General features: G+C 45.3%; 1 protein-coding gene across 1 annotated transcript; it reads left to right on the forward strand.

Annotated features, from left to right (window-relative positions):
* The first annotated feature begins 1499 nt into the window (after positions 1-1499).
* On the forward strand, positions 1500-19767 carry LOC124251491 (major histocompatibility complex class I-related gene protein). Its single transcript, XM_046684354.1, has 6 exons — positions 1500-1646; positions 11718-11978; positions 12669-12944; positions 16603-16878; positions 17487-17591; positions 18793-19767. The coding sequence occupies exons 1-6, from the start codon at positions 1592-1594 to the stop codon at positions 18831-18833; spliced, it is 1014 nt and encodes a 337-aa protein (XP_046540310.1). The 5' UTR covers positions 1500-1591; the 3' UTR covers positions 18834-19767.
* Positions 19768-20975: the final 1208 nt, after the last annotated feature.

A 20975-nucleotide genomic window follows, 5' to 3' on the forward strand; every position in this document is an offset into this window, starting at 1 on the left:
GGAGAAGAAATACATGCAAAGACCTAAGACTCAAAGCGCTAGGAGGTGCTGAGAGGTTACCAAATGTTAATTTCCATATTTGGCTTCTTTTCTTCTTTTGGGAAATGGAAGACATATAGTTTCCTATTGTTGCTATAACAACTTGCCACCAACTTAGTGGCCTAAAACAATACAACTTTATTCTCTTACAGTTCTGGATGTCAGAAGCCTGAAAGTGGGTCTCGTGGGCTAAAATCAAAGTGTTGGCAGGATTGCCTTCCTCCTGGAGGCTCTATGGGAAAATCTGTTCCTTATCTTTCCAGATCTAGAGGCTGTCTGCATTCCTCGGCTCATGTCCCCTTTCCAGCAATGACACTTCAACCTCAGTTCCGTTGTCACATCTTCTCTGACTCTGACCCTTTGCCTCCCTCTTATGAGGACCTTTGTGGTTTCATTGGACTCACCAGATAATCTAGGATAATCTCCCCATCTCAAGATTCTTAATTTAATCATATCTGCCAAATCTCTTTTGCATGTAAGGTAACATACTCACAGATTCTGCAGATTACGATGTGGATATCTTTGGGGTGAGGGGGCATTCTTCAGCCTGCCACAGAAGGAAGCCAATATGTATATTTCTACTACCTACTGGGTACATAATAAACAGAACCTCATCTAATCCTTCAACACCCTTGGGAAATAGATGCCAGGATTTGCTTTGGAGGTTGAAGAAACTGAGCCTTAGCACAATTTGGGATTCCACCCAAGGTCAAGTTACTGGGATGCAAACCCAGATCCCTGAACCTGAGCTCAAGCCAGGCTGCCTCGTGGCCTTGCCTCCTCTCATCTCTCCCATCCACCTCTCCCTCCTCTTTCTTGTCTGGGCCTGGCCCCCAGCTCACGGGGCAAGCTGAAGCTGCTGTTTCCCAACTCGTCATGCTTGTCTGATGACAATGTAGTCATAGCTTGATCCTAGGGCCTCAGAATCTTCTTTTAGGCTTTTTTCTTGACCTCCAAAAATTCAACAAGCATTTTTTGAGCTTATTCTGCTGGGTCCTAGAATAGCAGGGAAGATAGACCTAAGCTAAAAAATGTCAGGACAGTCTAAGTGATACACGCTGTAGCAGACATTTGAACTATAGCGTTGTAGGAAGCCAGACCAGGGAGTTCCAAGTCTTTGGAACTTTATGTGAATCTCCCTCATCGACCCTGGGCAAAATCTAAGGTCCAGAGAAGAAGCAAAGGCTTCTTTCTTTCCAGCCCCCTGAGGGACCAGCTACTGTTAGTCTTTGTGTTCCCTGTGCTTTGCACATAGCTATACTCTATAAATATTTAAAAGTCGGGGACAGGGTCAATCAAGACAGATGCACCAAAAGGAACAAGCAGTGTCTGAGACCAATAAAGGGTTAAAAGTCACTGTTTGGTCTCTCTCTATTCTGCCTGGCAACTGATGACACTAAACGTTTCCCCTGTTTTCACAGGGAGAGGGCCCTGAGTGTGCTCAGTTGCTAAATCACGGAAGAGCGCGCGGTATACAGCTTCTTGGAAGATCAGCTGGGACCTGTCAGAGTTTGGTTAAAAGAATCCGAAAGAGAAGGATTTCACGGGGCAGATGGTGCTCCTGGTACCTCTCATCATTGTATTAACAGGGAAGCTCAGCGATGCCCGTGAGTAACCCAAGTTCTCTTTGCTCTCAACTCCAAAGCTGAGGCAGCCTAGGGGGAACAGCTTGTCTTCCCAAAATTTGTGCTGAAAGGAGGAAGAAGCCAGGGGTGGAAAAGTGTATTTATGAAGCCAAGGACTTGTAGGAGCGATGAACTAGCTGAACAGGTTCCCAGTTTATGTGTGTAGGATTTTGATGTCACCCACCTGAGGGGGTGGAAATAGTTCTGGAAAGACCCTCCTAGTAACTTCCTAACTTTCCTTCTGAGCATTGCTCCTATTTTTTTCTGCTCATATCTTGTTTTACTTTCATTTCTCCTCTTTACTAGCCTGGTGAGTCTCATGGGGATGTAGTCAGAGTTTTCAGGGGCATTGCAGAGTGGAGCAGATCATTGTCCATGTTTATTTATGTTTCCTCCTCATCACAAGCCCGACTTGTAACAAAAGATCCCAGAAAGATAAAACTATGGTTCTAGACTAGTGTACTGGGTGTAAGAGACGTCAACTGAGTAGAGGGAAGAGTTTGTCATTGTTTCGGGGCCCCATGTCACTGGGGAAGCAGGCGCCTTCTGTTACCCCAGATACATGAGAAGGCCCATGGGCTAGAAGCGCCAGCCTTCTCTACCCTAGCAACTGCTCTCCCAGCTGGGGGCCTGCACTCCCAGGCAGGTGGGCAGATGGTGTCTAGAACTCAGTTGTCTGGGCCACCACCAAAGGTGGTAACTCATGAACATGACAGGAAGGAGCTCTTTCAAATCATCTATGTATTAATTCCACCAATGTTGGTTGATGACCTACTATGTGCCAGGCACTTTTGAGGATATGGCGGTGAACAAGACAGACATAGTTCCTGCTTTGTAGAAATTTAATTCAGAAAAGTCCTACCATTCAAGTCATAAATGGGAAAGATTGGGGGATAAGGAGACAGATGATGGAAAGAAGAAGGGAGGAGGGAGGTAAAGGGTGATATTTCTAGAAGTTAAAAGCTTATATGTTACCCGCATTGATCCTCAAAGAACTCTCCGATAATATGACCACAGTATCCTCTAAGCACAATCTTTCATGTGATGGTCTCACTAACCCTTGTGGTAGACTAAGAAAATATGCCCATAACCAGATGAGGAAAGCTAGACCTAGAGAGGTTGACTCAGCTCACATAAGGAGCGGAGTCCAAGGTGGATACAGGTCATCCAGCCTGAGTCCCAGGCTTTCCACAATCTCACAGTGACTCTGGATGTGAACACTTGGCACTTTGATCATCTGTGGAATTTGAAGTAAAACTAGTCAGCTATAAAGGGTAGGGAAGGTCACTTTGTGCTGGTTATTCTCCTTTTGACTCCTTAGACTCCATCTTCCTCTGTTCCATCTTCCTCTGTTCCATCTTGTGCCCTGAGAGGCTGACTGCTACAGACTGTGTCACCTAGTCTCTCTTGCAGGCTGATTTCCATTTGGGTTCACCTAATGGAAGACGCTGAAAGGAGAGAGATCAGACAGCAGGGAGGTTAGGGTATTTCCTTCCTCCTTCCTCTCTTTCTCTAATGTCTCTGGTGCTAGCTTGTCCGTCTGCAATATAGTTTTCTCTGAATAGCCCCTTCTTCGTGGTTCTAGCTCCCACTGGGCCTCCATAATTTGCTACTCTTATCTCTGCAGCCCTAGGGGTGGTTACAACTTCCCATAGTTGCCAGCTTCTGGTGCCTCCTCATCCCTCATTTGTTCCCTTAACCCTGCCCATACCTCTGCAAGGAGGCCCTTCATTAAGGTCTCTTCATGTGGCTCATCTGGAGTGAAGGCTGCTTCCTGCCAGGACCCTGACTGAGCACTCTTGAACATTGAGGGACAGGATTTGAGAGGGAAGGGAGATGAGGTTATGAAGAAAGACTTGCTCTACTTGGTATTTGTGCCTAATGCTGGCCCTGAGTAGGAGCTTCTAGATATGGCAATGGAGGGAGGAGATAGCAGAGTGTTTGGGGTCACAACTCCAGGAAATGTCAAGATAACTCCAACAGTACTTCCTGTGTGTTGCTTTCATTGACTCCATGGCCTGCAGGTGATTGCTCTTTCCTTTGTACTCCCATAGCTCCTGGTCACAGTTCTATAATATTCTGTTTACAAAATCTTTCCTTCGAGGCTCTCCTTAAAGGCAGAGAGAGATCTCCTCACTTTCCTCTTCTTTATTTCCCTGGCACTACCTAGTGACCAATAGGCACTTAATGAATGTTTCCAAAGTGATTTTATATTCAAAGGTAAGGTCTCTAAGACACTGAAATTATCTGACTGTGAGCCACAGAGAACTAGGGTAGCAATAATGACTAGAAATTTGCAGCTGTGGTTTACTGTAATTGCAGAATTTGTAGATAAAAAAAAACTGTTTCATGGTTTACAACTCATCCTGTTCTTTATTTCATCCTGTGCGAAACTGTGATTTGGTGATGTGGGTGGGTGTAATTAGTCTAGGGGCATGAATGGGATCTCTCTTGCATAGCCATATGTGGTTTTTGTTTAATCTTGAAATAACCAGGGTCAGTCTCTTGGTATTACTCACAATTCTATGGGTGTTATCAATCTGCTTAACGAATGATGGAGTCTTTCACAGACAATGACTGATGATGGATAAGCCCCCTAAGTTGCCAACTGGGCTAGTGTTAAAAGACTGACTTGCAGATTGTCTGTTTAGAAATCACCTTGAGTTTAAAGAGTTAACATGAGAAAATATGGGCATTTGCTATAGACTTTATTAGGCTTCAGTCTGTTTCCATGGAGCTGTTGCCAAGGTACATGCAGTAGAAATTTCTCCAAGACAATGTTTCACTCCCTTAAGGCTCTCTTCTTCTTGGTTGACATTGAATCTGTCTAAATCTGAGAAATTCGAATAATTTGTAGGTTTTCTTCTGACTAGTTGGAATATCTATCTATTCTCATTACAATCCATTGACTTCAATGCTCTTACCCCAGAGGATTACGAAGAACTGGAGGGAGGGAACCTGGGTTAAAGATCAAACACGTGGTTCTTTAAACACTTGCTTTATGAAACTCAAACTGAGACAGATGACAAAGGACATTCTTTCTGATGTCCAAATACATAATGATTATGAAAAGTCTTTCAAGAGTATACATATCAAATCACATTTTCTTACATCTTCAACAAATCATTTAAAAAGAACAGAATTCATAAAATTGGAATTCTTCTGGGAAATGTAAGATATATGGTCATCATCATATACAGAGAGTCCTGAGAAAAAACCCGCCAGAGCTCATTCGTCTATCCTCCAAAGCTCTACATGGCCTTACAGTGGTCTCCATCCTACTCCTCAAACACGCGGAGCAGGCACCCTCCTTGAGGACTTGGGCTTGCTGTTCTGTCTGGAAGGTTCTTCTCCCATGGCTGACTTCCTCACTTCATTCACATCTCTGCTCAACCACCACCTGCTCGGAGAGGCCTTTCCCGTCCCTCTATCTAAGAGATCCGTCCTCTTCACACTCTATCTCCTTTCTCTGCTTTATTTTTCTTCTCAATCTTCATCACCACCTGATCTTGTATTATATATCTATCAATTGCCTTTCTTCCTCCTAGAAATTAGCTCAGAGGGCTGGGACTTTGATGTGTTCATTGGTGTGTCCCTAGCAGCTCAGACTATGCCTGTGGAAATTCAGAGAAGAGTAAAACTGATATGAAGGAAGGTATTGGTAACCTCCAAAGGATAGCCTCAAAGGAGTAACTAAAAAATCAACCTGTCCCACTCAGCACTTTCAGGCCCTCAATGAGTTCCTGTAGTTAGATGAGTTGTGAGGAGAGGGGCTCGCAGTTCTTGCTGTGCATAGTACCATTCACATCACTGCATGGTTGAGAAGTGTCCATAGGTCCTCTTAACTAAAAATATCGCCGTCCACTTCTCCCCCTCATTCCCATGATGCCTGAAATTCCGAAGAGTAGTTCCCAGGAATCCTACTCATTTTGACTATAATGAGGCATTGGGCTATTTGGGAGGGCCAACAAATAATTGGGATTTTGTTGACTTCATTATCCAATCAGGACTCACAGCTACTTGTAGGAAGATCTGGAGCCAAGGCCCCTAGGGACTGGGAAATCGGGGACAGTGAGTCATCCTTGACACAAGGGGGCAAGAGAGAGAGAGAGCAGTGAAGACAGGATGAGGAGCCTGAAACAGAGCCTGGGTTGGGAAAGTGCCCCTGCGTTAGGGCCAATTGGGTAATCTAAGGCAGAGAGACTTCCCATCAGAGAGATCAGAGTGTGATTCCTGGCTCTTCCACTTATGGATTCTAAGGATGATCTTGGGCAATTTTCTTCACCTCTCTGCACCTATTTTCAGTCTGCAAAATGGGAATTACCTACCTCAAAGCATTGCTGTGAGGAGTAAATGAAACTCATGTTTATTAAGGGCTTAGCATGGTACCCAACACATAGTACCTACTCAATAAATCAATGCAGTTCTGATAGTTATGATTTGGATGCTGCTGCCCTTCATGGCTCATTGAAGGCTCAACTTCATGGAAGGTTTGCCACCTCCTCCTTGGAGCGTTTCTGGATCCTTCATAGGAAAGCAGGATCTCTCTCCTCTGAGCTTCTGGAGCACTCCATTGGTACCCCTTTCACGGCGCTTACCGCTGGCTGCTGTGTGTTATTGCATTGTATTTATTTATGTTACGTGCTTTAGTTCTCCAATAATCCTGTAAGTGCCTGGGGAAGAGAACTGGTGTCTGATTTGTTTTTCTCTTCCTGACAATGCCTCACAATTCCTTGTACATGGCGGATACCCAATAAATATAAATTGCCCCCATGAATGAATACCTGAAAACACTTCATCGATTATTTTATAATCCAGTGATTTTCACAGCCTCTTGTAAAAATGGCCCAACTAGTCAATCTATAGGTTAAAGGGAACATCATTTAGGACATAAAGTGACCACTGCATGTGGTCTTCTAAGAGCGGTTTGGTTGTGTTGTTCAGGCTTTCCAGCATTGTCTCTCAGAGACTACTGGGACAGGCCAGCAAATGCCCTTTGCAAAGCAGCTTGACCAGCCTGGGCAGAAGACCAAATTCTCAATTGCAGGTTTCAGTTCAATAAGTGAGTTGATGCTGATGATCTGTTTCTTGAAAGGGAGAGAGAAACCCAATTTCATAATTATTGGAGCAAGAAGAGTCAGAAGATTAGATTGAATGGCATGAAATTGCCATTTTTATAGATCAAAAATGGTCAAATATAGGTCTTTTCAAATGATCAACCTTCATAGTTATACTAGAAATCTGATCATCTGGGCAACACATCCATAGGAGATAAATTGTTACAAGGTCTAATGTACCATGAGAGAAGGAGTACCATGGACTTTGCTCTATCTTTTCTGTTCTGACTTAATACCTGTCAACTAATTTCCCATCACACCGACATAGCCTTTTGGAAGCCCAACTAGGAAGCAAGCGTGACTGTACTTGTGGATGCACCAGATGGGTAACGAGCCCTTGGCAAACGAAGGGGAGAGGGCTGTGATGTCGTGGAGCAGAGCCATACTGCAGCTGCATGAGGGATGGACAGGCAGACGACCGGCAGACGGAGGCCAGCCTTTAGGGGCAGAGCAGCCTTTGAAGTCAGGGCTGGCTGGTGGAGAACTCTGCTCCAAAACCAGGAATTAGACTGAGATTGAGGTTGGAGAAAAGGGCATTACACTGTACTTAGTATTATCAACAGACCCTATTTCTCTCTATTTACCTCTTATAAACTCTGGATGACATGGATTTTTACGAAGTTATGTTTTCATAAGAAAGCAAAATTACGTGACTTGTAAATGTTATGTGTGGAGATGATGTCAATGATACTCACTTAGAAGAAATCTTCCCATTGAGCTTTAATGTCCCAAGTCATTAATGCTTTTTTTTTTTTTGCTTGTTGGCATCTACTAGGAATGCAGACCCCAGAGATCATAAAAGGAACCCTGGATTCCAAGGGAAGTTCTATACCAATCCAACTTAGCTCAGTAACAGTCTCTTTTTTCATTCCTTCTTCCTTCTCCTCTCCCCTTCTTTGCCTAGAGTTTGATTTGTGAGGTTTTTTCCTATGAATAACTGTGGAAGCGATTCCTACCTATTTTTTTTCCCCTTACCCCCTCAGCTCCAGCCACAGGCCTTCTTGCTGCTCCTGGAACATGCCAGGCACGTCTTTTCCTCAGGGCCTTTGTGCCATCCCCTGCCTGGAGTGCTGTCCCCAGATATCTGCCTGGCTCCCTCACTCCCTGCACGTCCTTGTCACCTTCTCCAGGAGGCCTTCCTAACCATTGCTGTTTAAAATTGTATTGCTTAGTCTTCTTTGCAGCTTTTTCTCCATTGCACTTTTTAAAAGACATGTTACATATTTCATTTATTTTGCATTGTCTCTCTTCCTCCCCTCCTCCCATTAGGGTATAGGTTCCATGAGGACAGACATTTTTATCTGTTTTATCTGTTGTGTGCTCAGGTCCCAGAACAGTGTCTGACACAGAGGAGACGCTCACATGTTTGTTGAATACACAAATGGATACTAACAAAGTGTGAGAGCTGATGCTCATGACTTGTTCTTCCTTTTGCCCGCATCTTTAAACAGTTGTATATCTTCAGAGTAGCTGCAAAACCTTTCCAGATGTGGAGAAATAGAACTGTTTCAGAATCGGTTGCAGATTCAAGCATGTACACCTTTTGCAGACTCTGGACTGGATATAAATTAGATTTCAGTTCTGCTCTCCTTTACCAGCCTGTCCTTTATGAAAAGTATTTGTGCTTTTTTTTTTTGCTGAGGAAGATTGGTCCTGAGCTAACATCTGCCACCAGTCTTCCTCTATTTTGTATGTGGGTTGCCGCCACAGCACGGCCACTGATGAGTGGTGTAGGTCTGCTCCCAGGGAACTGAACCCAGGCCACCAAAGCAGAACACGCCAAACTTAACCACTAGGCTGTGGAGCCAGCCCCTGAAAAGTATTTTTTTTAAGTGTAAGTTCCAGGTTGAATAGATTCATATTCATGTTGGCATGTTTCCTTATTTCAAAGCAGAGAAATAAAATGCTTAGCCAACAATTTAATTCACAAATATTTACAAAGTTCTTACCATGTTCCAAGCTCCAAGTGCTAGGCCTTGCAGGAAATACAAAGGAAAAAAGCTAAGTCCCAGTTCTTGAGTGCCCTAGCATGGAGAAGTGGGTGGAAAGTGAGCAAAGAAAGGAGAGTAGAAGGCAGAGAATGGTAACTGCTGGTTTGCGGATAGAGCTTGTGCTTCTGCCTCAACCCCTGGCTCTTGTTTTCCTAAGAACCAACACTTTGACCTTGGGCAAATTACAAAACCTCCGAACCTCTGACTTCTCACCTGTAAAATGGGGATAATAATCATTTGCGGGTTGATCCAAGGGCCAAACAAAGCAATATATGGGATAATACTTTCTAATAAACCATAAAGTAATAAATTTTTAAAAACCCATGATGATCTTACGTCCAACCTCAGAGGCTTCCACTGAATTGCCTCCCCACCCCCCACAGGAAGGGAAAGGCAGAGGTGAAAGATCAAAGCAGTGCTGAGGGGCCTTGGGGCCTTATGCTCTGCCCAAGCCTGGGGGAGACCAGCCTCCATCTTGCTCAGCATGGCAGCGCACGTGCAGGACCCAGCCTCCAGGGAGGGGGCCCAGGGGCTGGGTGCCTGCTTTGAACCCTGCCAAGCAGCCTCCACCCCATCTGGAGGGCAGGGAGAAAGGGGAGCTGGACCTTGCACTGTGTTCACAGCTGGTACGATTAGCCAGCAGGGGCCCGGCAGCCTGGTTCAGTCTCAGGGAATCCTGTCTCCCCTCGTAGTTAAAGTACGGGTATCCTGGCCTTGGGGTGGTCAGTTCTAAAAGATGCTCTCCACGTTATAAATTCTTTCAGAAGCAGTTTCCGAGAAAAGATAATTATTGACAGACTTGCACGCACAAAGGCTGACCCAACCAGTTGTGAGCTGATGTTTTAAAATTTGATGTTTTTTTTTCTTAAATATATATTTACAAATGAAGAGCGCAGAGTGAACATCCTTAAGTGGCATTCGGCCTAGGGAATGGGAGCCTGATACCCATCCATGGTTCTGCACAGTGACAAGGGCCATACGTGAAGATCTGAGTGCCCAGGGAATTCAGAAAGGGGACAACAGCATTGAGTTGGGCAATCTGGAAGGACTTTGGGGAAGTGGTGTCTAGTATATCCCTTAGACAGGCAAGAGAAGTCCCTGGCAGTGGATGTGGCCCCACAACTTTAGAGGGCTCCACTCTGGCCCTCCTCTACCACATCCTTCCCCACAGAGTGAGGAGTCCATGTGCTTACCCTGTGTCTGGAGTTCGCTGCCCAGATGACTCAGGGCTGCTGGGTTTATATAGGCCTCTTCCTTTGGTCCATTCTCCTAAGGATGGACTATGCTGCTAGGCCCGAGGAGCGGCCAGGAGGCAGTGTGTGTGGATGCAGCTTGAATGAGAGAGCAGCAGTGTCTACATGTGGGCAACGAGGCCTTTGGCAGGGCTGGGTGGAGCCAGCGGAGGGCAGTGAAGGAGGTGAGTCTCAGGTCAAGGGCCAGGGGTTGGAGGATGGAGGCCAGCTTTCTCTGTGCTATCTCACTCAGGCTCAGAATTTCACAAAGTCTGATATTTTTAAATTTGAACTTGGCCTTTGAAGTCATACGAAGGGATATTTGTCAAAGTAGGAGGATAGAACTATTTAACAGTTTGTTAGCTTGATTTATTCCTTTTAAATATTTGGATCTCTGATGTGTGCACCTCCTTTGTCCTCACCCACGCAAATGTCAGAGCTGGTCCTGGGAGTGTCTTTGGAGATGGGTTTTGATGACTGAGAAGGATTTAGGTGAGTCAAAAGGGCAGAAGGTAACAAGACAAAAGGCTCGGAGATGGGCGTTTCCAGGGAACAGGGAGCAGAGTAGGGACGAAAGCCAGCGTTGCTGTGTGCCTTCTGTCTGCAGCTCTTTGGCACGGCATGGACGCCCTGCGCCTTCCCAGCCTGGGCTCTGCCTACTTCTCAGGTGTCATCTCTCCCAGTCTCTGTGACACTTACTCCAGCCATCTTAGGCCATCAGTTCCCACAGTCTGCCACATTCTCATACCTCCTGCCTACACACAAGGCTTCTGCCCTGCTCCCACCACCCTCCCCTTGTCTCCCCTCCCAGCCCTTTGCCTGCTCATCTTCTACCTGTCCTTGAGATCTCCCCTAAGACATATCTCCTCTGGAAAGTCTTCCTGGAGGGCCCACGCCCCACACTGACGCCGTCACAATACCTATCACACTGCTTTGAAACTGTCTTGTCTGTCTCCACCAGACCGTGAGCTTCTTGGACGAGCTGAGAGAAGCTCAGTGTGGAAGTGGCAGAGGGGGCCAAATGCTTTTGGTTTATTTTAGCCTACTTTGACTCTTAGAGATTATTACAATTCTTATCATGATATTCTGCCAGAAGAAAAAGTAGAGAAAGAATAAGAAAATAGTTGACAGAGATGGTTTGGTATAACAGGAAAAGCACTGTGCTTTTAAAGAGATTTTTCTCAGGAAGCCTGAGTCCTTATGTGAATTCTCACACTGACTGACCTGGAGTGTGTGTGTGTGTGTGTGTACACTCACGTGGGCACACGCAGTGGTGGAGTGGGGGCCCTCATTTATCCACCCAGAAGCTTCTTCTGTAACACAAGGGGTTGAGGTATCAGGGTTTTCAAACCCTCAGAGTCGCTTAGGGACAGCTCCCTCTGGGGAGCCAATGGGTAGTCCTGGGCCCCTCTCCCACAGACCACAGCAGCACTCTCTACTTCGCTTACAAATTGAGATGACCTGTAAAATTTCATTCTAGCGTTTCCAAACCTGAATCAAAAAGGCTCCTAGTCTTGGGCTAGAGCTCTAAAATCCTTTCCTGGTCCCAGTTCCTGGGGTTGTGTGATTCGGTAAGAGGAAGTAGCAGCTGGCCCCCAGGAGGAGTGGGTGCAGCTGAATGTGGAGCACTGACATGGGGATTAAATGGAATGCAGCTTATGGATCTGGATCATCTGTGACTCTAAATACCTTCCTTCTTTGCTTCCCTCCCAGGGACTCACTCGCTGAGATATTTTCGCCTGGGCATTTCAGATCCTGGCCATGGGATCCCTGAGTTTATTTCAGTTGGGTATGTGGACTCTCATCCTATCACCACATATGACAGTGTCTCTCGGCGGAAGGAGCCACGGGCCCCCTGGATGGCGGAGAACCTCGCGCCGGATCACTGGGAGAGGTACACTCAGCTGCTGAGGGGCTGGCAGCAGACGTTCAAGAAGGAATTGCAGCACCTGGAGAGCCTCTACAATCACTCAGGTGGTGAACGCAGCAGCAATGAATGCTTTCCCTTGCTAGGCCCCACCCCGACAGAGAGGTCCCTGGGCTGACAGTGAATGTGAACATTGCTGAGTTGCAGTCTCTCTGGTTTCTGGAAAAGGCTGGAAATCTGGTTGTTGGGGTTCAGTGCCTGCCCACTGCCCTATGCATTTTCCAAATTGTCTGTCTCCTCTCTAGGAGCCCTTTGTCCTTTGCTCTCCATGTCCCTACCCTATCCTATTCAGGCTCCTGACCTGTATCTTCTCCTTTCCCATTCTCAATTTGGCCGTTCTTTATCTCATTTCCTGGTGGCCCGGAGTAGTGAGTTGCTTGTTATGCGTAATGACTTACTGCATTAAGTTTCCCAGGGATATTTCTGGCTCCTGCATATTTCTCCCTCCTCCACCACACTATAAAGTTTATCAATTAATCATTCCCATTGTAGGATAACTCCCCAAGGCAGGAATTATCATGTTCTTTTGGCATGCAGTAGGTACTCCACAAATATCTGTTGATAGATGGGCTTATGTCACAGGAACCTCCTGGAGACTCAGTGATGCCATGGCTGGCCTGTGGGGTGATGTATTCCGGGATTGAGGATGCTTCCAGCCATGCTCTCAGTCACATCACCTGGGTGCTCACCTCCACATCCCTGTGTAAACCCCTTTCTGGCCTGCATGTGTGTTTCAGGGTTTCACACTTACCAGAGAATGATCGGCTGCGAGTTGCTGGAGGATGGAAGCACCACGGGATTTCTCCAATATGCGTATGATGGACAGGATTTCATTATCTTCGACAAAGACACCCTCTCCTGGACGGCTCTAGATAACATAGCTTACATCACCAAGAAGGCATGGGAGGCCAATCGGCATAAGTTACAATATGAAAAGAATTGGCTGGAAGAAGAATGTATTGCCTGGTTAAAGAGATTCCTGGAGTATGGGAAAGATACCCTACAAAGGACAGGTAAAGAGAAGGGACAACACCTTGTCCCCACATCCTCAGGACCCTTGGTTTTATACATAATTTCGTCTAATCTAGGTTATATTCACCATATTCTGAAATCCGTCTTGTTAGTTTGACTATCGTGATCTATAACTCCTTGTGAAAATTTTCCCTATTACTTTTTATCAGCATCTTGACAAGAGTCAGCAATTTCACTTTTCTTGCCAGAGTCGAGTACCTCCAGGGATGCCTGCTTTTTGGGGGACCCAGTGAGACAAGCCCTTCCATCTTTGTCGGTGATAAGTTGGGAAGTGGAGCAATTCTAACAAGTTGTTTAGTCCCTAAGGGCTTACCCAACACCAGTACGAGTGACAAACTGGGCTTACAAAGAAGACAAATGGAGGGTCTTTGTTTTCCTAAATGATTTATGATAAGATTCCTTTCAGTAAAAAGCTCCTCTTATACATTAAAGATATGGCCGAATTGGTCAACTTTTACTTAATACAGGAGTTTTCACTTGTAATCTTATTCAGAGTGAATTATGTCTGTATCATGTGATGGGAAACTCCTAGAAACAGTGTGACTTTTCCGACAGGGGTGATCTTTAGTGGTGGACTTTCAAGAGCTGTAGGAGGCCGCTGGGGAGGCATCTGGGCCACAGTTGTGAACATGGACTGTCTGTCCAAGAGCGCTGGCCCTGGAGGCAGATGACTAGATTTTGAGCTTCGGTGTTCCCACTTGCTAGCTGAACAACCATCTTAATTATAATGGTTGCAAGTAACAGAAACCTGCTCAAACTGGCTTAAGCACAAAGATGGAAGCTATTTGAAAGGCAGAAATCTGGGCAGTGTGGGGACCTGGGGAATTAAAATCAAGATTTAATTGGCTTTTTCCAAGGTGAGGATGCGGCAGCCAGCATAAAGCTCATATCCTTGAAGCTTCACCATCCCGGCAGCAGGGGCCTCTCTCTCCCAGCTCTAGTTACAAAAAATTTTACCACAGGAGGATCCTGGTTGGCCTGAGTTGGATGGAGGGCCATCTCTTGGACTAATCATTGTGACCATCAGGATGGGTTTCTAAGGTTGGCCATGGGTAACAGAGTTCCAGCAAGAACTAAACGACCTGCCCAAAATGGTTTAACTGAGGAGAATTCAATAACAGGATTATCTACAGAAGTATAATTAGGATTGAGGAAACCAGTAAGGTCTGGTGAGGTACCTAGAGACTCGTAACAGAGCGAAGCCGTTACATGCCCTAGATCTGAAGGGCAAGGAGAGGGACCGTCATTACCAGAGCCTGGCAAGGGGAGTAGCCTGGAGGAGCCTCTAGCAAGAGCTGGGGTTGTGGAGGAACTTGGTCACTGGCAGACAGCAGTGGCTGGGGAACTGGGAGACAAGACCCCAAGCCCTCCAGTTCTTTGATCTTTTGCTGAGGATGCTCTTCCCAGCGGCCAAACCCAGCTGGAAGCTGGGGACAAGAGAGCCCTAAAGGTGGAGTCTGATGAGCACAGGCTCCTGGGGCACAAAGCAGAGTACAGAAGGTCAGAGACTAGATCTGAGGGCTAGTAAAGAGAGAATAACCAGTGCACACAGTTTGGGTTAGGTTTGGGTGGCAGGATTAAGATCGGTACCTCTTAACAGAAGCACGTGTTGGAGCGGGATGGACAAATTTTCCAATGTATGTCTTGTGTCTGTCAGGAGAATAGGTTCTTGTTATCAGAAAAAGTGGGCTAATTGATGCTAGGCCAAGAAAGCAATAATCTTGAATAAAATAAATAGGTGTGATAAGCATGACATAATTTATATTACATATATTTCTGCCTGATGACAATCACCGTCTTCATCCATTCAGGCTGCTATAACAACATCCTAAAGACTGGGTAACTTACAGAAATTGATGTGAAATGATGTATATGAAAGCACTTTGTATACTATAGGTCTCTGTTCACACATTAAATGTTATTATTGTAGCCAGACTGAAGAAGGCTTGGCAGCTTAGTATCTGGTTGAAATCTATGGCCAACTTGGGGTTGTATGGAACCCTTAATCACTAACACTTTCTAGGCCAAGGCTGGGCAGATCTGAAGAGGGGCCATATGAGTCTCCACTTGCTGATCTCAATGAGGGGCATAGGCTTTGACTGCAAACAAAGAGAACCCCTGGCCTACTGCTCTCAGCCTACTGCTCCTCAGCCCTGGGGAGAAGGTAGGGAAATTAGGACAAAGTTGCTCTGAATTGGGATTTGAGGGTTAATACTAATCCTCTTGATTTTCTCTGGGGTGAGGAGCTCTTTGGGAAAACAGCGGGGAGCCTGGGCACCTGGGTTGTGTGGGAAGAGTGTAGGAAGTCTGATTTCAGTCTATCTGCCTCCTCTCTTTCTACAATGAGTATCCTCATGGGGTCTCAACCCTTTGGTCAAAACCTGCTCTTAGAAAAGGATCTGGGATCGGTTTCTTACAGGCAGTGTCTCTCCTGGTGGCATTTATATTTTCTTCTAATGTTGGAAAGCCTTTTTCTCCTACTAAATTTCATACCTCAGGAAACAGACAAAGAAGGTGTCATTGAGATGAAGGCTCTTCTCTGGATCAGGGTGGCGGAGAGCAAGGAGGAGTGAGGAGCTGAGTCTTAGAGGTGAAAGGAAGCAGTCCCTCCAGGTGTGCCACCAGGCTCTGTGTGGCTCATGCCAGGATGTGACCCAGTGTCAGCAGGAAACGTTGAGGACAGCACCATATGGAAAATTAGCAGAATAGTCAAGAGGAAGCAAGGCCACAGATGGATAATTTGTTGTTGTCACTGCTGGAGCCACTCCCTGATAGGAATTTCTATAGCCCCTTAGAGGGTATAACCATGACATAATTTATATTACATGTGTCTATGCCTGATGACAATCACTGTCTTCGTCCATTCAGGCTGCTATAACAACATCTCACAGACTGGGTAACTTACAAACAATAGAAATTTACTTCTCACAGTTCTGGAGGCTGGAGGTATGAGATCAGGGCGCCAGCATGGTCAGATGGGCTTGTTCTGGGTTGCAGACTGCCAACTTCTTGCTGTGTCCTCACATGGTGGATGGGGGCTAGGGATCTCTCTGGAGCCTCTTTTATGAGGCACTAATCCCATTTATGAGGGTTCCACCCTCAGGACTTATGTACCTCCCAAAGATACCACCTACTAACACCATCACATTTGAGAGTTAGGATTTCAACATGAATTTGGCGGGGGGGACACAAACATTCAGAACATAGCAATCTCCAAAGAGCCAGCCCAAGTACACAAGCAGTCAGAGCCAAGGCTGAGCCGAGATGGCTGTGATATCTATTTGTACTCACACAGAATTAAGAAAAAGGAGTGCTGAGTTCTAATCTCCAATCTTTTGCTTAATTCCTTATCGCAAACAGTCGCTTATGCATTTTGTAGCTCAGTTTTCCTTTTCTTTTTCTCCCCTTGGAGGACAGAGCATGGCTCAGCTCCACATTCGTCGTTCCCAGGCACACTGCCCTAGTAGGAAGTACACGATAAAGCAGTTTGTTGGTATAAAGCTGGGTTCTGGGACATTCTTGGTTTTAGATGTTTCCTGCAATGAAAAAAATTAATTGGGAAACCCAGTTGCCAAGCTGTAGTATTGTATGCTCATGCACAAAAGATACTTCCATTTAACTTTAGCTTCTTCTTCGTAGAGCCTCCACTGGTCAGAGTAAATCGCAGAGAAACTTTTCCAGGGATGACAACTCTTTTCTGCAGAGCTCATGGCTTTTACCCCCCAGAAATTTCCATGATCTGGATGAAAAACGGGGAAGAAATTGTCCAACAAGTGGATTATGGAGACATTCTTCCCAGTGGGGATGGGACCTATCAGACGTGGGTATCAGTTGAGCTGGATGCTCAGAGCAGCGAACTTTACTCCTGTCATGTAGAGCACTGTGGCCTCCACACGGTTCTTCAGGTCCCCCAGGGTAAGGACAGGGTTGTGACTCTCGGTAGGGGGGAGGGGTGGTGAGACTGAGGAAAGAGGGCAAGCAGGAAGCATGGATCACTGCTTGCCTTAGAATGGTTCTTTTAAATCAGAGAGTCTCTCACTTTTTGTTCTCAGGGCTCCTTTATACTTTAAAAATTATTGAGGGCCCCAAAGAGCTTTTGTTTATGTGGGTTATATCTATTTTATTTACTGTATTACAAATTAAAAATTAAAAAAATATTAACACAAGAAAACAAAAACACATATTCCATTAGCCATCAGAGCGATGCTGCTATCACATGTCATGTAGCCTCTAGAAAACTCCACTGTACACGTGTGGGAGATTGAGATAAAAAGTGGGAAATCATGACTTAGACTTCGTGGACTCCCTGAAAGGGCTTTGAGGACCCCTGGGGCATCAGACACATTTTGAGCACTGCTGTTCCTCTGTTTTAGATTATTGGTCCCCACGGAGCTATGAAGTGAGAAGGGACAGTAAGAAAAATAGTGTTGAGCTTCCCAGTCATCACAGGGAAAAAAGTCTTCCAAAGTTAAGGTAGACGGGGAGGAAGACTTGTGGAGTTTTCCTCATTTTCTTGCTTTCAGAATCAGAAACTATCCCTCTGGTGATGAAAGCTGTTGCTGGGTCCATTGTCCTCGCCATTGCCCTGGCTGGAGTTGGCATCCTTGTCTGGAGAAGACCACCCCGAGGTGAGAGGCATGTGGAAGGATCCTGGGGGACTACTGATTGTCTCTCCACAGCTCCAGTTCTACTTTCTGCACCTGCCACTCTGAGCCCATTGAGAAATGGGTTGGGCTTTGCTTTGCGATCACAGGAGGACCTGGAACACCTCTCCCACCCTACAGCCAACACACACCACAGATAATGCTTGCAAGGAGAGTGGTCTGTTTCATAGGTGATGCTGGACATCAACAAAGTGGTACAACTCCTGTCCAGGTGAACTATCCCCCTAGAAGTTGGGTCAGAGAAGATATAGTGATCTTGATTTGTCTTTTTCTAAACTATATCCTTATTATTTATTACTATTGACTTTTAAGGACATTTTGTCCTTTGTTGCAAGACTTTTTTAAGTTTCCCCATTTTGACAACATTTTTCTGCCCCAATCATGAAAGTCCTTTTCCTTCTAAATTCATCTTTCAACACATAAAATGTTGGAGAGTAGATACCTTTGGAAAATGGAACTCGGGATGAGGAAAAGAGAAGGAGAAATGGGAGAGATATAGGCTTTTGATACCTTGGGGGAAAAAATTCATTCATTCACTAAATGTGTGTTAAGTACCTACTATGTTCCAGGTACTGTACTGGACGCTGGGATATAGCGATGCAAAAGGCAGACATGACCTCTGCTGTTTGAGAGTGTACAGTCTAGTCTTGTAAGGTCTGGCTTCACTAGGTGCTCAAGTCGATCACAGCATAACCTGGATTATGAGTTGAACCCAGTGTGGACTGGGAGTTTGGCTTTGCTTCACAGCCGTAGACTTCAACCCCAATTCAGGTGATACCGTACACAGCATGTTATAGATCAAAGTAAAATCAACTCCTTTATTAGAAAATCAACTCAGAGAGTTAATAGGTCGTTAGTGTTTCCTTTATTAAAAAAGTACAGCACTAATCCCAATCCAATAAATGATAGCTGCTGAAGGAAAAAAAAAATTTCTTTTTTACAATGACACACCTCTCCCAGGAATGCAATACACTGTGAGTTCCTGCTTTTTATCTTATGGAGTTTGTGATTTTGAGTTAAAATTTATCAAGCACTAAGAGGATCTTGACAAAGCAGGCTAAAAATGTCAACGCTGGCTTCTCAGATTTTGCTGAACATTGCATAATTTATTTTTGAGCTATAAGGAAAAATGCACGTATCTGACTAAAAACTCTTTTCCTTTCAGAGCAAAGTGGAGTCATCTACCTTCCTACACCACATCAATGACAGGAGATAGCTCTTTTCCAGTTGTCTCTCCTCTAGGGACCGTGGTCTTCTCTGTCCCCTATGGATTCAAGTCCAGGGCTCAAATCTCTTGACCATACCCACAACAGACATGGATATTATAGGATTGAATATTTATGGCAGAATATTTGCCAGGAAGTTTTCTTTGTTCTTTGGCTCCAAAAGGACTGTCAGCTTTCAAGCTCTTTTGATGGGCTCCTTTATCATATTTGGCTCTAAATATAGCTTGTCCCATGACACAATACTTCTCTGCAAACCATTTGTCAATAATAGTTTACAAGTATTTTAGAGAATCTCAGAGCTGGAAGGAACCATCGGATCTGGAGCAGGAAATGTCTTCCACAGAGCCTTTGACTTTTGCATCCAGCCTCTACTTGAATACCATCAGTGGAGGGACACCTCACCATATCATAAAATGGCCTTCCTCCTTCATCTTCTTTCATGAGAAGGTTTACCAGGCAAGAGTTTCAACTATTGTGGGTGCCATGACTGTGTCCCTACAGATAGGGTTGGATCACCCCCTGAGAGTAGCCAGCGAGTTTCTACAAGGACCTGTGAATGACGGGATCATTTTACACATTTCCTGGCCTGAGAGAAAGCAAAAATGCCCCTGTTCTGATGACAACTCTGCCTGGTAGCTTGGAATCTTGAAAATATGCCTGGTTGGATCTGTGGAGGTGGTCTTGTTCTTTCTGTCTTTCATGGGAAAGTAAGAATGAGAATCATCACACATATTATCACCTTCAGTGGAACTACAGAAACCTGGACCCAAGTGAAATCTTTTCATGTAAAAATGATACGGAGCCAGCCTTGTGGCATAGTGGTTAAGTACACATGCTCCGCTTCGGAGGCCTGGGGTTCACAGCGGACCTACACACTGCTCATCAAGCCACGCTGTGGCAGCGTCCCACATATAATAGAGAAAGACTGGCACAGATGTTAGCTCAGTGACAATCTTCCTCAAGCAAAAAGAAGATTGGCAACAGATGTTAGCTCAGGGCCAGTCCTCTTCACAAAATAAATAAGCAAATAATAAATAATAAAAAATGATAGCATGTTTATGTCTCAGAAGAGCATTCAATTCTAATTTCTGTCCTTCTATTGGTTTACTGTAGATGAACCTGACTCATCTTTATACATAAGCTATTCTCCATACACATGCATGGGGAATAAATAAAAGCCCCACTGTGAGAATTAACATCCCCTTGATCCTCCTTACTCTCCCCAATTCCCTAGAATCCTCACCATCACTTACCTCTTGTCCTGCCATGTGTAGCTGCTGGTCCTAGGGCCGATTGTCAGTTACAAATGCATCCATCCCGCTCCTCTGACCTTTTTTGACTGTACACTTCAGCCCTAATACTACTTCAGTGGCCCCAACATTGACAACTGGCTTGGAAATGCACCTCAGGCTTGACCTTTGCTCTCCCTTGACCATGACGTTTGCCGCCTGGCTTTAATCATCACAGCCACAGGTAAAGACACTTTCAGTGTGCCAGGCCTGAGAGAACCCACCTGCCAGGCCTGCACCTTGCTCCACAGTCCCCACCTAGTTCCATGGATGAAGCTCCCACTGTCTGCCTCTCTTTTCTGGCACTGGTGGAGCTGCACAGGAGCACAACTGTGGTTGCTTATTTTGTTTTTACGGTTGCCATGGGCAATTTCCATACCATCTTTTAAGCAGTATTGCACTATGAAGACAGCACTTTATTTCTGGTTTCTTCTTACAATCAGAATAGTTAAGCCTTAATATGTTTTTGGATGGATGCATAGTGATAGAGGTGATGTATCTATGTAAATGTCTTGCCTCTCTAACTGCATGGTACTTTCATCAAATACACGAATGGCCAACGATAGAGACGAAAACGGCATGGTACTGGTACAAAAACAGGCACACAGATCAGTGGGACAGAACTGAAAGCCCAGAAGTAAAACCACACATCTATGGACAGCTAATCTTCAACAAAGGTGCCAAGAACATACAATGGAGAAAAGATAGTCTCTTCAATAAATGGTGTTGCGGGGCCAGCCTGGTGGAGCAGCAGTTAAGTTTGCACGTTCCACTTCGGTGGCCTGGGGTTCCCCGGTTCAGATCCCGGGTGTGGACATGGCACTGCTTGTCAA

This window comes from Equus quagga, chromosome 13 (assembly GCF_021613505.1).
Source record: "Equus quagga isolate Etosha38 chromosome 13, UCLA_HA_Equagga_1.0, whole genome shotgun sequence".
NCBI classification, from domain to species: Eukaryota; Metazoa; Chordata; class Mammalia; order Perissodactyla; family Equidae; genus Equus; species Equus quagga.